This window comes from Rosa chinensis, chromosome 4 (assembly GCF_002994745.2).
Source record: "Rosa chinensis cultivar Old Blush chromosome 4, RchiOBHm-V2, whole genome shotgun sequence".
NCBI classification, from domain to species: Eukaryota; Viridiplantae; Streptophyta; class Magnoliopsida; order Rosales; family Rosaceae; genus Rosa; species Rosa chinensis.
The window spans coordinates 14,325,251-14,342,055 of record NC_037091.1 but is presented as its reverse complement, the minus strand read 5'-3'; the positions used below and the strand labels follow the sequence as shown (position 1 = coordinate 14,342,055).

Sequence of the window (16,805 nt, the reverse complement as noted above, 5' to 3'; positions counted from 1 at the left end):
GGGGGGGGGGGGGGGGGGGGGGTGTGTGGGGGAAGGATCAGACGGAAAAAATAGAGTGCTTGTTATTGGAGCTCTTCTCATTTTTGTGCAATCTTTGGTCTTGCTGGTGCACTAGAAGAGTTGGACAACCCTTGGTTGCTAAAACTGGAGCTCTCTGAAGGTTTGCTAATGGCTCTTTGTGTTTCGGATCATAAAGTTTTAACATTTTCAATTTTCGGTGTAATGGGTTTTTCATGTTGATACCCTGTATTCTCTCTACAGGTTTTATGTTATCAAAAGAGGGAAGCTCCAGTAGTACAGGGAAGCTATGTCTCACATATGCGTCTTCTTTGTATGTCTTTTGGAATGGCTATTGGTTCTGATGGTTGAACCGAATGTCTACTTCTTTTTTGTTTGTCCTTTTCTGATTGTTTGATTGGTTGCTTCTGTTTCCTCTAGGGTGTATAGAAGAAGTATATGATGCTTTGGCTGAACGCCTTGTTCCTACAGCAGCAGCAATGTCAAATCCAAATTTGAAGTAAGTTATCGATTCCAATAGGGTTAAGAAGTTCTTGCATCTGTATTTGTACATTTCTTATGCAATGCTATAATCTTTATAACCGGGACCATGAACTGCACAAGTATATCTTTATAACCGGGACCATGAACTGCACAAGTATACTGATAACTATTGTACCCCCTTTTCTTTGGTTACCTGGCTTAATATTGGTATGACTTTTCCTTTTTGGATGAGAGTTGCTGTTAACAGTCGTATGATGTTAATCTATTGTTGTTTTTCACTCTCTATGTGAGTGTAGGAAAGCAATAAATATTAGTTTATGAGGGTAGCTTGACATTATTGGAAAGTTAACAACAACTCCATATGAATATGTATTCATTATCAATTAGGCTTGTTACTCTTCAAAGTTATCCATCTGGCTGAGGTACTGTGTAGGCATATTGTGGGTTTGGCTGGTCATCCTGGAGCTGGAAAGAGTACTCTTGCATCTGAAGTAGTACGGACCGTAAACAAGTTATGGCCTCAGAAAGCTTCATCATTGGATTCCCAAGTTACGCCTTTAGATGTGGCTGCAGTTCTTCCCAATTCCCATAGATGGATACCATCTTTACCGTTCTCAGCTGGATGCAATGGAGGTTAGCCTTCTGATATTATTGAGTTTTGTTTTTTGTCATCCTGGATTTGAGTTGCTCATGGTTTGTGGGTGGCAGTCCTAGCAGTTTTTTTTTTCTTTCTCGAAGTTATGAAATTATTGAAAGATCTAGTAAAGCTTAGAATGTACTTGCAGTGATTTCAGAATATTTTCTTTAGGATACCCAAAACATGATTTTGACGTTTTGATTAGCCTGTCTTCATAAAAGTCACCAACCTTGAAGTGATCCAAGTCCTATTATTGTAGCTGTCATCCTTGATCATGTATCAGCTTTAAACTGAGATGCTCAACTGTTTAATTTACTGTGATATATGCATCTGACGAGTTTCACATGGCATGCTACTTTTTTTCTTGGGTGATAGTGGAAGTAAGAAAGTTAAATTTGTTTGAAGCAACACTTATTTTCTACACGACATGATTAGCAATTTGGCACTAATCTCGGAATATGTGAATATGTTAAGCAAACATTTATGTTGATGAATATCTTTGGGGTGATTCTAATTTGCCATAATTTTCTCGCATATTAGAATCCTGAGGAAGCTCATGCAAGAAGGGGAGGTGAGGTTTTCTATATTTTATTAGTTATAGTTTGAAACCTTTTGTACGCAATTTAAACTTTGATGTTATGAATTGGTGGATCAGCTCCATGGACCTTCAACCCTGAGCTACTACTCAAGTCTTTGAAGACTCTGAGAAGTCAGGTGATTATTTGATGCTCACTACTTATGATTACTTGTCTCTGTCACATACGTTCTAAACAAAAGATTGTTGCAGGGATCAGTATATGCATCTTCATTTGACCATGGTGTTGGAGATCCAGTAGAAGATGATATCTTTGTGAGCATTCAGTGAGTAATCTGTCCCTTTCACATGAATGTTCTTCTTTACACTAGCTAAACATTTATAAATATGGGGCAAGTATTAGAGAAACATGACTGATTGGAAAGCAAAAGAAAGCTGGGAACTCATACAATGTCTGAGAACAGTATTAACAATGAAAGTTATGTTGTGAATTTGGCTCGTTGATATGCCTAAATTGATTAGGATTCAAGGCAAAACCAGATGGGTAAGTGAAGATTAGTGCGCACAGGAATTCTTCTAGTATCCTAATGGGTTTTGGAATAGGAAGAGTTATTCCTATTGATTTAGACCTGGAAAGTAAGTTCTATTCTAGTTAGGAATAGGAAAGCTAGCTCTCTTTCCTTGTTCTAATAGTTTTAGGAATCCTAATGTGACATGTTTGTAACCAGCACCTATACTCTATAAATAGGGCTGCAGGGAGGTCACATAACGTGTCCTCAGATCAGAGAAGAGATCTCAGAGAGTTCTCAGTTAACATACAAACACAGGGGCAGGGAGAGCCAAGGGTGATAGAGAGATCTAGCAAAAAGGTTGGGGATTAGCATAGGGATTTCAATAAGTACTTGTAATCAAGTTGTTATTCTCCATAGTGCTAGTGATTCTCAAGAGAGATCACACAGAGGACGTAGACAAAGTTTTTGTCGAACCTCTATAAAATTCTGTGTCCGTGTGCTGTGGTTTTCTGCTGTGATATTTTGCATCATCATCCTATTATTGTTTGCACAGTCATAAGCCTATAAAGAGAAACAAGGTTCTGGGTAAAAGGTGCATATTTACTACAAAGTGGTATCAGAGCTTAGGCTCAAGGTGTTTCTAAAATGGCAGATGACAAGGTAGACGCAGGCAGCAATGTGATGCCCATTATGTTGAATGGGAAGGATAACTTCACATTATGGCAGAGGAAGATGAAAAGTGTCATGATTCTACAAGGTCTGTACGAGGCTATTCTCGGGATAGAGAATAAGGCAGCTGATATGGCAGACAAGGTTTGGCAGAAGATGGACAAGAAGGCAAAGAGCTTTATAGAGCTACATCTTGCTGATCATGTACTAGTTCATGTATTGGCTAGTGCCGGTGAGAATATGAACAGCAAGGAGACCTGGGATTATCTCGAGAAGGTTTATGCGGGTAAGGTTCATATTGGTGAGAATATGGACAGTAGTAAGACATTGGACAATGTCAAAGAGGTTGACGCGGATAACCTCTTCTTGAAAGACGAACTCTATAGTCTTCGGATGGAAGAAGGCGGAGATCTGCAGGATCATCTGAATAAAATTCAGATTTGTGTTGCCAATTTATCAAAGGTGGATGTGAGGTATAAAGATGAGGAGAAAGCACTTATGCTGCTAAGATCTTTACCAGCTTCATTCGAGCACTACATCACCAAACTCGTTTCCGGTAAGGATTCTCTCAAGTACGGTGAGATTACCGAAGCTATTCAATCTTATTTTAAGATGAGTAGGGAGACCGAAAGCTCTCAAGAAGGAGGCATTCATGTCAAGGGCAAGGAGACAGGTCAGTTGACGAGTAAGAAGGATAAATCTGGTAATAAGGGTACATCAAAATCCAAGGAAAAATACAAGAAAGGTTGCTTCAAATGTGGTGCTACGGACCACTTGAAAAGAAACTGCAGAGAAGGGAAGATGAGAGCAGAGGCGATGGCAGGGAGTTCAAACACAGCCAATGTAGTCATCAAACAAGATAAAGATGACGGTGAACTCCTTGTGGTAGCAGCCAGCTCCAATGCTTTCAGAAATTGGATTTTGGATACCGGTTGTACATTCCACATGTGTGCAATCCGAGAATGGTTTGACACATTTGAGGATAGTAGCAGTGGGGAGGTTTTTAGGGGAGATGACTCATCGTGTAGGATCCTAGGTATTGGATCAGTGAAAATCAGAATGCATGATGGAGCTGTTAGAACGCTGGAGAATGTCAGATATATTCCTAAGTTAAAGAAGAACTTGATATCTTTGGGTACTTTGGACAAGGCCGGATATAGGTATCGCTCTGAAGAGGGAAGTCTCAAAGTTCTCAAGGGATCACTTGTTGTGATGAAGGGCGACATTCAACCTAACAACTTATACAAGCTTCAAGGGACTACAATAATAGGTGGAGTTGCAACGTCTACTGAGGTAAAAGACAAGACTGAGCTATGGCATCATCGCCTTGGGCACATGAGTCAAAGAGGAATGCAGGAACTCCACAAGAAAGGTAAGCTAGAAGGTGTCAATGTTTGCAAACTGAACTTCTGCAAGGATTGTACTCTTGGGAAGCAGAAGGTGGCATTCAAGTTAGCAAATTGTGAGAACAAAAGCAAAGGATTGCTGGATTATATTCACTCAGATGTATGGGGCCCGACACCAGTAAGGTCGATGGGAGGCTTCAAGTACTTTGTTACTTTTTTAGATGATTTTTCGAGGAAGATTTGGGTCTACTTTATGAGGGAGAAATCCGAGGTTTTCACCAAGTTTAAGGAGTGGAAAACAGAAGTAGAAAATCTAACAGGCAGAAAAATCAAGTATTTGAGAAGTAACGGTGGCAATGAATATAGAATGAAAAGGTTCTTACAATTTTGCAAGGATGAAGGAATCACGAGACACTTCACGGTGAAAGAGAATCTCCAACAAAACAGAGCTGCTAGAAGGATGAATAAAACTCTCTTGGAGAGAGAAAGAAGCATGCGGTTGCATGCAGGATTACCGGACACGTTTTGGGCAGATGCAGTTAACCATGCGTGTTACTTGGTTAATCGGTCACCATCAAAAGTCTTGGACTTCAAGTGTGCAGAGGAGGTATGGTCTGGAGAACCAGTTGACTACTCTAACTTAAGGGTGTTTGGTAGTAGTGCATATGCTCATATTTCCAACAATGAGCAAACCAAACTCAGGCCAAAGTCACGCAAGTGCATATTTCTCGGTATCGAGAAAGGAGTAGAGGGCTACAAGTTATGGGATATTGTCAGCAAGAAAAGGGTTCTAAGTAGACATGTCATTTTTGATGAGGAGACAATGCCGTTCAATGAAGTTAAGACAAGTAAGGTGAAAAAAGAAGACTGATGTTGTAGAGAAAGCAACCGAAGTTCCTCTAACCAAAGGGATCATGGAAGAAACTCCAGCTCAGGTGGAGCAAATTGAGCAGGTGGAGCATGATAAAAGGGTTATCGAGGAAGAAGTCTTAGAGCAACAACAACAGTCATTAATACAAGCTCAGGTGGAGCAATTAGCACTGCGAACCTACGACTCGGTTCGTCAGTCACTTGGGCAAGAGTTCCAGAGAAGCATAGCATTGGACAAGTATGCTCTAAGTTTCAGTCCAGGAGATCCAACCACGTATCAGGAAGCTTTAGCAAATGATGTACAAGAAAGTTGGATGGGAGCTATGTTAGAACAGATGAAGAAGTCCATACAGAAGGACTTGGTTCAGGAGTCGGTTCCTAAGCCCAAAGAAAGAAATCAGGTTGGCTGTAAGTGGGTTTATAGGAAAAATGAAGGAATGCGTGATAAGGAAGCCATGAGATTCAAAGCTCGGGTATTGGCCAAGGAGTATTCGCAGAAAGTAAAGGTCAATTATGACCAAATCTCACCAGCGGATAGCTGCGTTTATCATCATGTGTTCAAGGATAGTATGGTTTTACTATTGCTACTTTATTTAGGTGACGTGTTAACTACATGTCAGGATATGTCTAGAATTTCAAAGTTAAAGACACAACTAAGGAAGGAATTCGACATAAAGGATCTGGAAGCTGCACAACAGATCCTAGGAGTGAAGAAAAGGAGGGACAGAGAAGCGGGAAAAATATGGCTGTTTTATGAACCCGTGTCTACTCCACCAGTAGCACAATTCCAATTGAGTGTGCAGAGATCATCTACGAAGGAGTTAGATGAGATGATGAATGTGTCTTATGCAAGAGTAGTGGGATGTCTTATCTATGCTAGAATCTGCACAAGACCAGGTTTAGCTCAAGCATTGAGCATTGTGTCAAAGTATATGGTGAATCCGGGTAGACGGCACTGGCAAGCAGTGAAGTGGATTCTGTATTACTTGAGAGACACGAAGGAGCATGAATCTGTGTTTGAAAGACAACAAGAACAAGCATGCATTGCTGGTCCTAAGGGTTCAGATTTGGCAGGAGACATAGACAAGACAAGACCTGCAACAAGTTATGTTTTTACTTGTGGTGAAGGTTTAGTGAGCTGTAGAGCAACCAAAGAATCAGCTACGACGTTGTCTACCACTGAAGTAGATTGCATGGTACTAACAGAAGCTTCCGCAGAGGCATTATGGCTTAATGGATTAATAAGTGAGTTTGGAATTCAACAAGAAGTTGTGGTGAAGAATAGGGTCATCAATTTGACAAGGAATCAAGTGTTTCAAGCAGAGACGAAACATGTTGATGTTTATGATCATCGCAGCGAAGATTGGGTCATCTCAAGGAAGATAACAACTGAGAAAGTTCATTCAAGGGAGAATGTCTCAGATTGTTTGACCAGGACCATTGCCATGGAGGAGTTCAAGTGTTACTTGAACCTGCTCAATCTTACAGCATGTTGAGATTGAGGTGGAGCACCTCCTTACTTGAGGTGTGTTGAGGCAAGAAGAGTCTTGCCAAGGTGAAGGTTCTTGAAGGTTTCAGGATTACTTCAAGAAGTACAAGATATCCTGGAGGTTGCAGCAATCAGTTTGGTATCAACTCACCAAGGTGGAGATTGTTGTGAATTTGGCTCGTTGATATGCCTAAATTGATTAGGATTCAAGGCAAAACCAGATGGGTAAGTGAAGATTAGTGCGCACAGGAATTCTTCTAGTATCCCAATGGGTTTTGGAATAGGAAGAGTTATTCCTATTGATTTAGACCTGGAAAGTAAGTTCTATTCTAGTTAGGAATAGGAAAGCTAGCTCTCTTTCCTTGTTCTAATAGTTTTAGGAATCCTAATGTGACATGTTTGTAACCAGCACCTATACTCTATAAATAGGGCTGCAGGGAGGTCACATAACGTGTCCTCAGATCAGAGAAGAGATCTCAGAGAGTTCTCAGTTAACATACAAACACAGGGGCAGGGAGAGCCAAGGGTGATAGAGAGATCTAGCAAAAAGGTTGGGGATTAGCATAGGGATTTCAATAAGTACTTGTAATCAAGTTGTTATTCTCCATAGTGCTAGTGATTCTCAAGAGAGATCACACAGAGGACGTAGACAAAGTTTTTGTCGAACCTCTATAAAATTCTGTGTCCGTGTGCTGTGGTTTTCTGCTGTGATATTTTGCATCATCATCCTATTATTGTTTGCACAGTCATAAGCCTATAAAGAGAAACAAGGTTCTGGGTAAAAGGTGCATATTTACTACAAGTTAACAGGGCTCTCAATAGGTCAGAAAGATAATATCTTTTGCCATCTGCCAATATTTTAGTTTGATGGTGGATTTGTTCGCCATTAGTGGATTGAAATTAGTAAATGCAACTAGCTATTTCAGGAGTATCTATCAGTAACAAATGAGCTGATATAAATGGTTTAGGATGCCAAGAACATTAAGCCATAATGTTAGTCCAAAAATTGTGTCATTTGGATTTTGGCATCTTTCACAGGTGGAGGTAACTCTCTAATTTCTTCTTTGCAGGAATAAAGTGGTCATAGTAGAAGGAAATTATCTGTTCTTGGATAATGGGGTGTGGAAGGAAATATCGTTTATGTTTGACGAGAAGTGGTAAGATTTTTGTTCTCCTTGGCTATTTTTATGTAAAATTGTATGTCAAAGTTATGGAATTGTCGGATCTGCAATATATCCATTTAATAACTGGTGCCTGTGGAGAAGATATCAATATTGAGAACATGTCATGCTTAGAACTTGACTGAGATTATGTACTTTCTGATATGGGTCAGTTTATTGGGATAAATTTGATTTGTCCGATATGGCTGAGTTGTTAGCTCTTCCTTAGCATAGTGTACAGAGAATGATCAAAGTTCAAAATTCAGATATTGGTAACTGAATCGCAATATATAAACTTCATCTGGCTTTTTCGGAGATATAGGACTATAACTTCTGTTTGAGAATAGGAACATGGAGTAGAATTATAAAAATCTTACAGCAAAGGCTACACAGAAAAAATGCGTTCAATGTTCTGTATTTTCCCAATATATATATTTTCTCTCCGGTGCCCAAAGTCATGGAATTTCCAAGCTATATGTATGTCTATCCGTGCATACAAATAGAGTCCTCATATTGAAAATTTTGTATATGGAATGCTGATTTGTGACAATCTGTGTAATATCTCCAGAGAAGTGGCTGACTGCTGACGACAAAATGAATTTGGCAAGTACTGGTTTGATATCATAACCACATCTCACTGTAAGTAGTCCTTCTTTCTTTCTGTTATCTATATACACATTAGAATTTCTTGCTAGCTTCTACCTTCAAATTTGTTATTGTTGTGACAAATACCTTACTCCACCTTCCAGATTCTACTGCTCCACCTCGCCGAAATTGCTCCTCCTTTCTGGTCCGACTTAAGTGGAAGATTGTTCACCGCAGTGGGCCTTCGTGTGTTATAAACTTATGGCGTCTGCTATGCACACCAAGTGTTTGCGAAAATGCTTGTCTGATTGGTTTGTGTGGTGATTTAGCTGCATTTCAGTTCCTGTGCTTCTATTCCATGTGTGCTAGTGTTGCTTTCTTGCTGCTTACAAAAAAGGAAAAAGAAACCGCACAGAAAAAAATCAGAGTAATTCTTATTGGAGCTCTTCTCATTACTGTGCAACCTTTGGTCCTGGTGGTGCTTTGTTCTAGTTCCAATCGAGAGCACTGTAGCTTCTTTTTGGTTTTTCTCTCAGCTTACTATGTTGTGCACCGAAGTATGCACAACGAGTGTTGGTGAAAATGCTTGTATGAACATTTTACTGCATTTCAATTGATATGCATGTGTGGACTTGTGTGTATGTAGTATTTACTTTCTGCTTAGCAATAAATGAAAAACAAGGAAAAGAAGAAAAAACCAGTGTGGTTCTTATTGGACCTCTCCCGAATGTTTACATGCCTTTGCTGCTGCTGGTGCTTTAATCTGGTTCAATCCACAAGACTCTTCTTTTTGGTTCCTCTCCCAGCTTTGTTAGTCTAATTGTTGAGTTCGGAGTTGTCTTTGATCCATTAATAGGGAACGGCTACTCGGCTAGGGATGTAGGTCAATTTGGATCCGAGTCTCGTCAACCAGCTTCCTGTTAAAAGTCTTGCCTGTTTTTTGTTGTTTTGTCCAACTCTTATCTTGAGTTCTTGACTGCCATCTCTCACTGTGCTCATTTCTGTGTCTAATTCACTCCATTGTATTTTTCAAACTGTACATTTCATTTCATTCATAAATCTTGGTATTTAATCTACTACGTGTTTGCATACAGTTCTCTGTCCAAATATATTGCAAATTACCAAAATCTGTCAAAGGCTCAAAGCTATAAGCACTAATGTATCCTCCTGAAGAAATAGAGAATCTTCAACATTAATAATGCATCTTTTGCTGCTTGCAGAAGGCGAATAAAACCTAAGACTAATAATCTCTGCATTGAACTCCAAGATTTCACAGTAATACCTAGCTAGCAATCTAAAGATCAACTTAAACTTGTGATTTGGTGAACAACTTGTGAGCCAGGGTTAATTGGAAACTACGAATTTGCTTATCTTTGTAGACTAGTGTAAACTGGGATATCGCTACATGCTGTTACTCTTTTAACTTCTAATATCTGGGGATTCAACTGTATGTCCCCCGGTAAGTCATGAAGAAAAGGTTTTAAACCAATAAGTTCAGCTATAAAATTTGGTGCAGCTCGACCTCTGTTGTGCCCAGGAAACTGAAAGGTAGCAGCATTTTGTTCAGCTTAAGCCTTCAAGGCTACAAGTGGAGTTGGGTTCCATTGCTGAGAAGTCGTCGGAGAGCTAGGAAGTAAAATCTTATCCTTGGTGGCAGACCTGGCCGTCACTCTCTCACTTGTTTTACCTTCCTTCTTTGTAGGCTCTAAATTACTACTTTTCTGCAAGAAAATTTGCAGTTAACAGATGCAAACTTGTAGATATCTTAACTCCTAAATAGAAAAAAGTAATGAAGCAACTTGAATGACTAATGCATACACTCTTTAATTTGAATTTATACAATATTCCAATATGCATCTACATTTACATAACACAAGTGAAATTTCTCATATACATACCAACCAAATGAAAACAAACATGCATTAAGAATTAACTCAACTTCAGGCTAAAAATTAAACCAAAGCATCATCAAGTTTTTGCACCAATTACCAGAACATACCCCAAGTACACACATTCAAGAGCAAAAAACTTTGGGATTGCGAGCACATCAAGCAAGAAACTCCTTTGACAGAAGACACTATCTAACACTTTAAAAAACTGAAAGTTCATCACTATAATTAAAGAAAAAAAAAATAAGACCACATCTTTAGCTAGTTTTCTACATTTTGCCATTGTACGTTGAGCAGAATATGAAGCCAAGGGTCAAATGCATATGCAAAGAACTGATTTCGAATCCTAGATTCTCATCAATAATCGAATGTTCCAGAGAACTGATCTGGAATCCCAGATCGACATATAAGAGTGAATTTGGAGATTTATTTAGATTGTGAATTTGAGAATTGAAAATTCTGTGTATGCATCAAAAATCTGTAAATGCATTGGAATATTGTTCCGAGACAGAAAGAGCCTCTTGAAAATTCAGTGTACTGTACACATATTTACAGAAATCTATAATACATTCAACTATCTCAAAGCAAGTGATGTTGATGACAGTGTGAGCTGTAAATGGGACTTATGAATATCAAACAGAAGCCAAAACTTGGATCTATCACCATCGCTGATCAGAAAAGTAGATGATTCAAAACCATAATTTATCCCTTACATACATGGAAAAAGGTACACAAAGAACTGACTTAGAGTTAATATACATACCATAATCCACATTCTCCAATACTGATGCAGCCTAAAAGCCAGAAGAGAAGAGCCGTACAACAAAAGTCGATGGTCAGAAATTTCATGTCAGCAAAGATCTGTAAGAGGATGAACTGCTAATGCATTTCACAATTCCTCGATGATCAAAAGGATACAAAATAGAAAAGTCTGTACATATATCACAAACACTAAGACACGTAGCCGACACTCCCATAAAAGCTCAAAGTTTATATTTTCATCATCAAACTTTGTCAGCTCAAAGTTTGTATTGGCATCCTAAGTATCTCTGCAATCAAACACATCACTTTTTGAATTCAATTGACAATAACACATAGGACAGAGAAATTTGTTTTAGAAAGAAGAAGCACCATAATCAAAAACCCATTACAGCAGACTTATCCAAATACAGAAAGTATCAGAAATTCAAACCTAGTAAGAACATGAAATCAAAATTTGCACCTTCAAAGAAAATGCTTGACAATAAAAGCCATAGCTTCGGGTAAAGCAGTAATATGCGATTAGGGTCTATATCTTCACATTGAAATTTAAACACAAAATAAAGCAAGTCTTCATAAACTGTCCATAGAACCTCATTATAACCGAAAAGGACTTGATGTTTTATCAAAGTGCTAAACCCCACACATTAATCGGAACAGTTTATCAAACAGTAATGGAAAAAATAAGAGTTCCTACCTCCAAAATAGTTTGAGTTTCTAAAGACGATTAATAACAAAACACTAAAGATTAGTCATATATAATACAGACTCAGTTCTAAGTACATAGACATTTACTTCGAATTTCATTCATCAAGTTCAAACTATGGAAGGTGTACAACATAAACTATGGAAGATTTCATTCGTATTTAACCATTTTTAAATTTATGCATCACATGTTAGAAACCAGATAACTCCCTTGCATAAGAAAACTGAAACTAAAGTTTACTTCCCTTGTTAGTGCAGGCAATGATTCTCATGGTATTCCAATTTATTACATCATCAGAACAATCTAAGACCACAAACGGATAAACTAAAGTGCTGTTCATCGTCATAGGTAGCTCTAGCTTGATCGTTGGTTGAAACTATATAAATCCAGGAATATAAAAAATACCCAAAATATTTCTTGGTATGGAAATCTCAGGCTTTTTCATCCAGCATATTTCTTGGTATGGAAGTCATATCCTTTCATTCAAGATTCAGCAAATTACAAACAGCATTCAATCGATAAGCAATTCACGAAAGCATGAAAAATAGGGTAGTTTGGCCCATCCGAAATCAGAAACTTTGGCATGGAATGTTTTGTCCAAGAGAATGTTGTTACTCTTAAACCCTCTGTGAATCACTGGAGGACTAACCTGTTCATGGAGATGCTCCAAACCTTTTGCAGCTTCAAAAGCTTTTCTCAATTGGTTTTCCCGGTCTAACTTTGTGGAGAGGGCATCAGGACCTACAGAAGTTAATGCAAGTAGTTAACCCAACAGCAGATGTAGTAAATATTAGATCCAAAGTAGACACAATCTCTTTATGCTCATTAATTTTCATGGTTTTCATATAAAGTATTTTATTATAAAGATATTTAGGGACATAGTGAGTTAAGACTACTAAGGGAACTATACTTGACCTACGCTTATTAGGAATTATCTAGACTTCGTTTTAGGCTGTAAGATGAACAATTGTAGCTTGTTATTGGCAGACAAAGCCTCAGTGTAATTACATCTATCTCTTCCAAACCCTGATTCTTCTTTCTTCTGTTTCTTCTTGCTATCGCCCTCTTTTCTACCTGTAATTATTTTCTTCTGTACCTCTTACTCAGTCTGCCTGTCTGATATCCCTGTTCTATATATCAATTTCTTCTTTCTCTCTATTTTTATCTCTTTTCTATTTCTCTTCTAAATTTCTCTCTGAATCTCAGAAAGTGTTAGGTGTTGTCAGCTGTAATAGACTAACAAAAACAGTGAGGTCATAAAGTTTTCATTACTCCAGAAAAGAAGGGGGTGGGAGGCTAGAGAAGGAATAAAATGCAAGCAGAAAGATCAAAGGCTGGCTTTAACTCGCATGGTACAGATATAAGGATACAATATGACGTGAATTGTGAAGTATAAATGTTTTCATAACATCCTTTCCATGCCTGAACCCTACTGATCATGGAAAGAAAACTATCCAATCAGCACCCCAATTAGATCCAACCTTATAAATAAACCAAAAAACCCCAACAACATAGAGAAGCTGATAAGATCCTGCCATTAGCCTCATGAATCTATACTTTCCTCGATACTGTTCTATCATTCTATATAAAGCTCTATCCTTTCTCATTCTTTCCTAAGTTCAATAATTCTGATTTTAATGCAATCCTAAGATCACTAACCCCTCAACACGGATTGGAAGTCCCAGCTCTCAATTAAAGATTCTGAATTCACACGGATCTAAGGTCAAGACCTTAAAACACAGGTCAAAGATTAGGAATTTCACTTCAACTCAACAGTTTCAGTTGAAAACACTATGCTCAGAACATACAAATCAACACTAAAATACCTCAAATGATATCACTGAGGGTGTAGAAACGTGGCCAAATACTCTTCCAAAATCTGTTGTCTCCCTTTCCAAATATCTCACCCTCTCCATTTTCTTCCAACCAAAAACAGACATAAAAAGCCAAATCCTAATTAAATTGAACACAATCAAACATTAATAAGAAGATGAAGTTGAAATTGAAATTGAAAAACTACCTCAGGAACAATTTGAGTTGATTCAGAGAAGCTTCCACAATCTGAAAGCAAATGACAGGGTTAATATCTTGAAAGAGCATCTAGAAAGATTTTTTGCAGTGTAATCTATGGCTTAATTGCAATTCAACCAAGTCTTTTTCACAGTCAACTAACTTCAGTAAATTTCCATGCTTATCTGCACTATCTATCTGCTACAATTTCCCAATAAAATGACAAACCAAAGGACCAAATGTTTAGAATGAATTCTCAATACAACATTCATCCTGAAAAATTACAGATTCTATGAGCTTTCATCTCCAATCCTTAAGCATTGCAGATTAAATAATGATACCAGATTCATATTCCTAAAGACTCCATAACAGATTCATTGAGATAATTCAATCAATTGAAGACCAGAACAGAAACTTGGACAATGGAATTCCAGAAAGCAGATATAAACAAAATCAGATTAGTCATTGAGAAAAAGAGTTAAGATCATACTGCATTAAATAAATCATTGCACAAAAACCATTCACATCAACTTTTAATGAAATAAAAGGAAATGTAGAACTTGCACTTATAGGAACTGTGGTCTTTCTAGTCATAAAGGCTTCAACTTTAAACAAGGATTTCCACACTAAATTCCCAAACCAGCTGAACAAATTTGATTAAATTTGAATTAACTCCCATTTCTAATACCACACAAAATATTTCAATAGAAATCAATATATTCATTAAGCTACCCAACTTTGTCGTCGACCTTGGAAAGGATTGCCTAATTCTCCTCACTGCCAGCTTTCACAAATTCCTTGACCAATTCATCCCAACTTGCAACTATTGCAGATTACATAAGAGAAGATAAATGATCAGGAAAGATTTAGGATACGTAAAACAAAACTGTAAATCAAATTTCCTTCTTCTTTTCAATTCATGTATACAGTCTCAATTTTTTCCCCCCAAATTAAATTCTATAAATGAGATAGATTTCATCTGAAAACAAGGACCAAAATTGACGGCAAACAATGGGTAATGGAGAATATACCACAAGTCATTACAGTTCATATACCAGGATTATCATAAGAATATTTCCTGATTACTCTTCCTAGCTAGCAAATGCTCCATGCAGAGATGAGAACAGAGGGAAGGCCAACAACACTGACATTCCTACCAAAAGAAGCATAGAATAAAACTCAAAGTTATAAACAAAATGCTGATGAAACATGAATAATAGCTTGATTAAAATTGGATTGACCCTGTTTTCAAGCTCTCGTAAGTGCATCTTTAAGCTCTGCCAGCAAACCAACCAGCTCTGGTGCAGTACTGTGTGGCAAAAATGTTAATTATTCAGGCAGCAGATGAGACAATGTAAAACTAAAATAAATGCACATTTATCTCATAGTTCTTGCTTCAATTTCTATTTACATGGAGTTTCATTTCACGAGTCCTTGAACATGGTTTAGAAATGTAGAATCATTGCATGACGTTAGAATCGTGTCATAGTAAATACTCCAAAAGAAATGAAGAGGAGAGCAAAAACACACACTAGATTCTCGTTTAATTAACATAATCCATCAACAATAATCTATCCATTGAAACAAGCCATGGCAAACAAAGGAAATTAATCTTTTAATTATCTGTCCATCTACAATAATCTTTCAATGCTATAGTACCACATTTACCACAACTACCTAAATCCACTTAAATCTAATACTGAAAGAAGAAAATCAAACATGATGAAGATACGTACGGCAGAAACCCAGGACGTCTTCGTCGGAGGTTTTGCCGTCTCTCTAGTCGAACCGGTTCGGGTCGGTGCCAAATCCCCTGCTTCTCAATCAGATCGCAGATGGCGTTTCTAAGCAACGCAAGGTATTCATCTCTAAACAAAATTGATCGAAAAAGATGACATTTTGATTTCGGGCTTTTTTTTTTTTTTTCATAGTTATTTTGGTGGTCTTCTTCAACGTTTTTGAAAGTCTTCCTTGTGATGCAATTGGTGAATAGAGGCCGATCATGAACTTGCACTAGAAACCCAGGCGGATTGGTACTGTGAGAAAAGTTTCGGAATAAAAAAAAAAATGAAAAAGGGGGGGAGTTAACGGAGTTAGAGGCGTTAAATTAATGAGACAGGTGTCATTATTTTACACAAGAGACAGGTTCAGGACAGGGTTTCTGGGACAGGTGATCGCATACCGCACCTAATTAGTCCCACGTAACTTCAATCTAATATTAGCCAAAAAGACTGTATATATTAAAAATCAAATGGCAAGACTGGCATATACCAAAAAGCAGCTTGCAGGTTTTAAAAGAAGAAAATTTTTGTGTGGCCTTCTAGAATACGTGTAAGTTTTGTTGCTTATGAGACCGAGTCTCGGCAGATATTAAAAATTATTGAAGGTTGTTCAAAGAAATTAAGAAGCAATTGCAAGAGGGTGTCAATTTGTTTGCGATGAATTCTTTTATATATTTGCGATACCTTTGTTCAGATGACACCAAATTGATTTTGTTTGCATTCAATTATTAGGCTGGTCGTGCTAATGACATTTATCATTGAAAATTAAACAAGATATGGTAGTTGAGTCGACTTATATGATAAATCAGATATCGTTTTTGTCCCCAACTTAATTTTTGAACTTTTGCTTCTTATGTGGAAACTCTCAGTGTTATCTTGAAATGTCTCTTAAAAATATATATGAACATATGTAAAAAGAAAATTAGAGAGCCCTAGAATCAAAAGTGAAATACAAGTTATAAAGAGACATTGTGAAACTATTTGAGAGAGAATATCGATAATTATTGAAAACTCGATGAGAATTACAATTTAGAGAGATGATATCATTACTTGCTATTACTCTTAACTTGTAAGTTATGGTGATTCAACTCTATGTTCCCCAAGTTTATCATTCTGGTTATTTTGATAATATAGGTTGCAGCAAAATTGCATGAAAAATATGAAATTGGCCAAAGTGTTCTCTGTAAATAAAACCAAATAACAGTCTTTGCATTAGAATGCAATTTGTAGTTCTCTAAAAAAAATTAAAAGAAAACTACCCAAAATTACCATTTTCCCCTAAAGTTTTCTCTTATTACAAATTTTTCTAACAAGTCTAATATAAACCCAATTGTGTTATAAAAGTAGAGAGAAGAT

At 37.4% G+C, this 16,805-nt stretch overlaps 1 protein-coding gene and 1 long non-coding RNA gene across 9 annotated transcripts; one reads left to right on the top strand and one right to left on the bottom strand.

Annotated features, from left to right (window-relative positions):
* Positions 1-21: 21 nt before the first annotated feature.
* On the top strand, positions 22-7,720 carry LOC112197641 (putative uridine kinase C227.14). The gene is given in 9 exon segments (XM_024338395.2): positions 22-160; positions 262-331; positions 439-517; positions 935-1,085; positions 1,087-1,134; positions 1,679-1,709; positions 1,794-1,852; positions 1,926-1,999; positions 7,630-7,720. Coding segments are annotated over 8 exon segments (546 nt in total). The 5' UTR covers positions 22-160; positions 262-318.
* Positions 7,721-9,648: 1,928 nt separating this feature from the next.
* Positions 9,649-15,842, bottom strand: LOC112197642. 8 transcript variants are annotated; one of them, XR_005809130.1, is made up of 9 exons: positions 15,405-15,842; positions 14,910-14,977; positions 14,700-14,821; positions 14,406-14,491; positions 13,679-13,719; positions 13,485-13,577; positions 12,308-12,399; positions 10,957-11,242; positions 9,649-10,025 (listed from the first exon to the last, which is right to left on the bottom strand). It is a non-coding gene; the product is annotated as an uncharacterized LOC112197642 (long non-coding RNA). The 8 variants fall into 8 exon arrangements; XR_005809128.1 differs by having other exon boundaries at positions 14,724-14,821; positions 15,405-15,840; XR_005809126.1 differs by having other exon boundaries at positions 14,418-14,491; positions 14,700-14,977; positions 15,405-15,841.
* Positions 15,843-16,805: the final 963 nt, after the last annotated feature.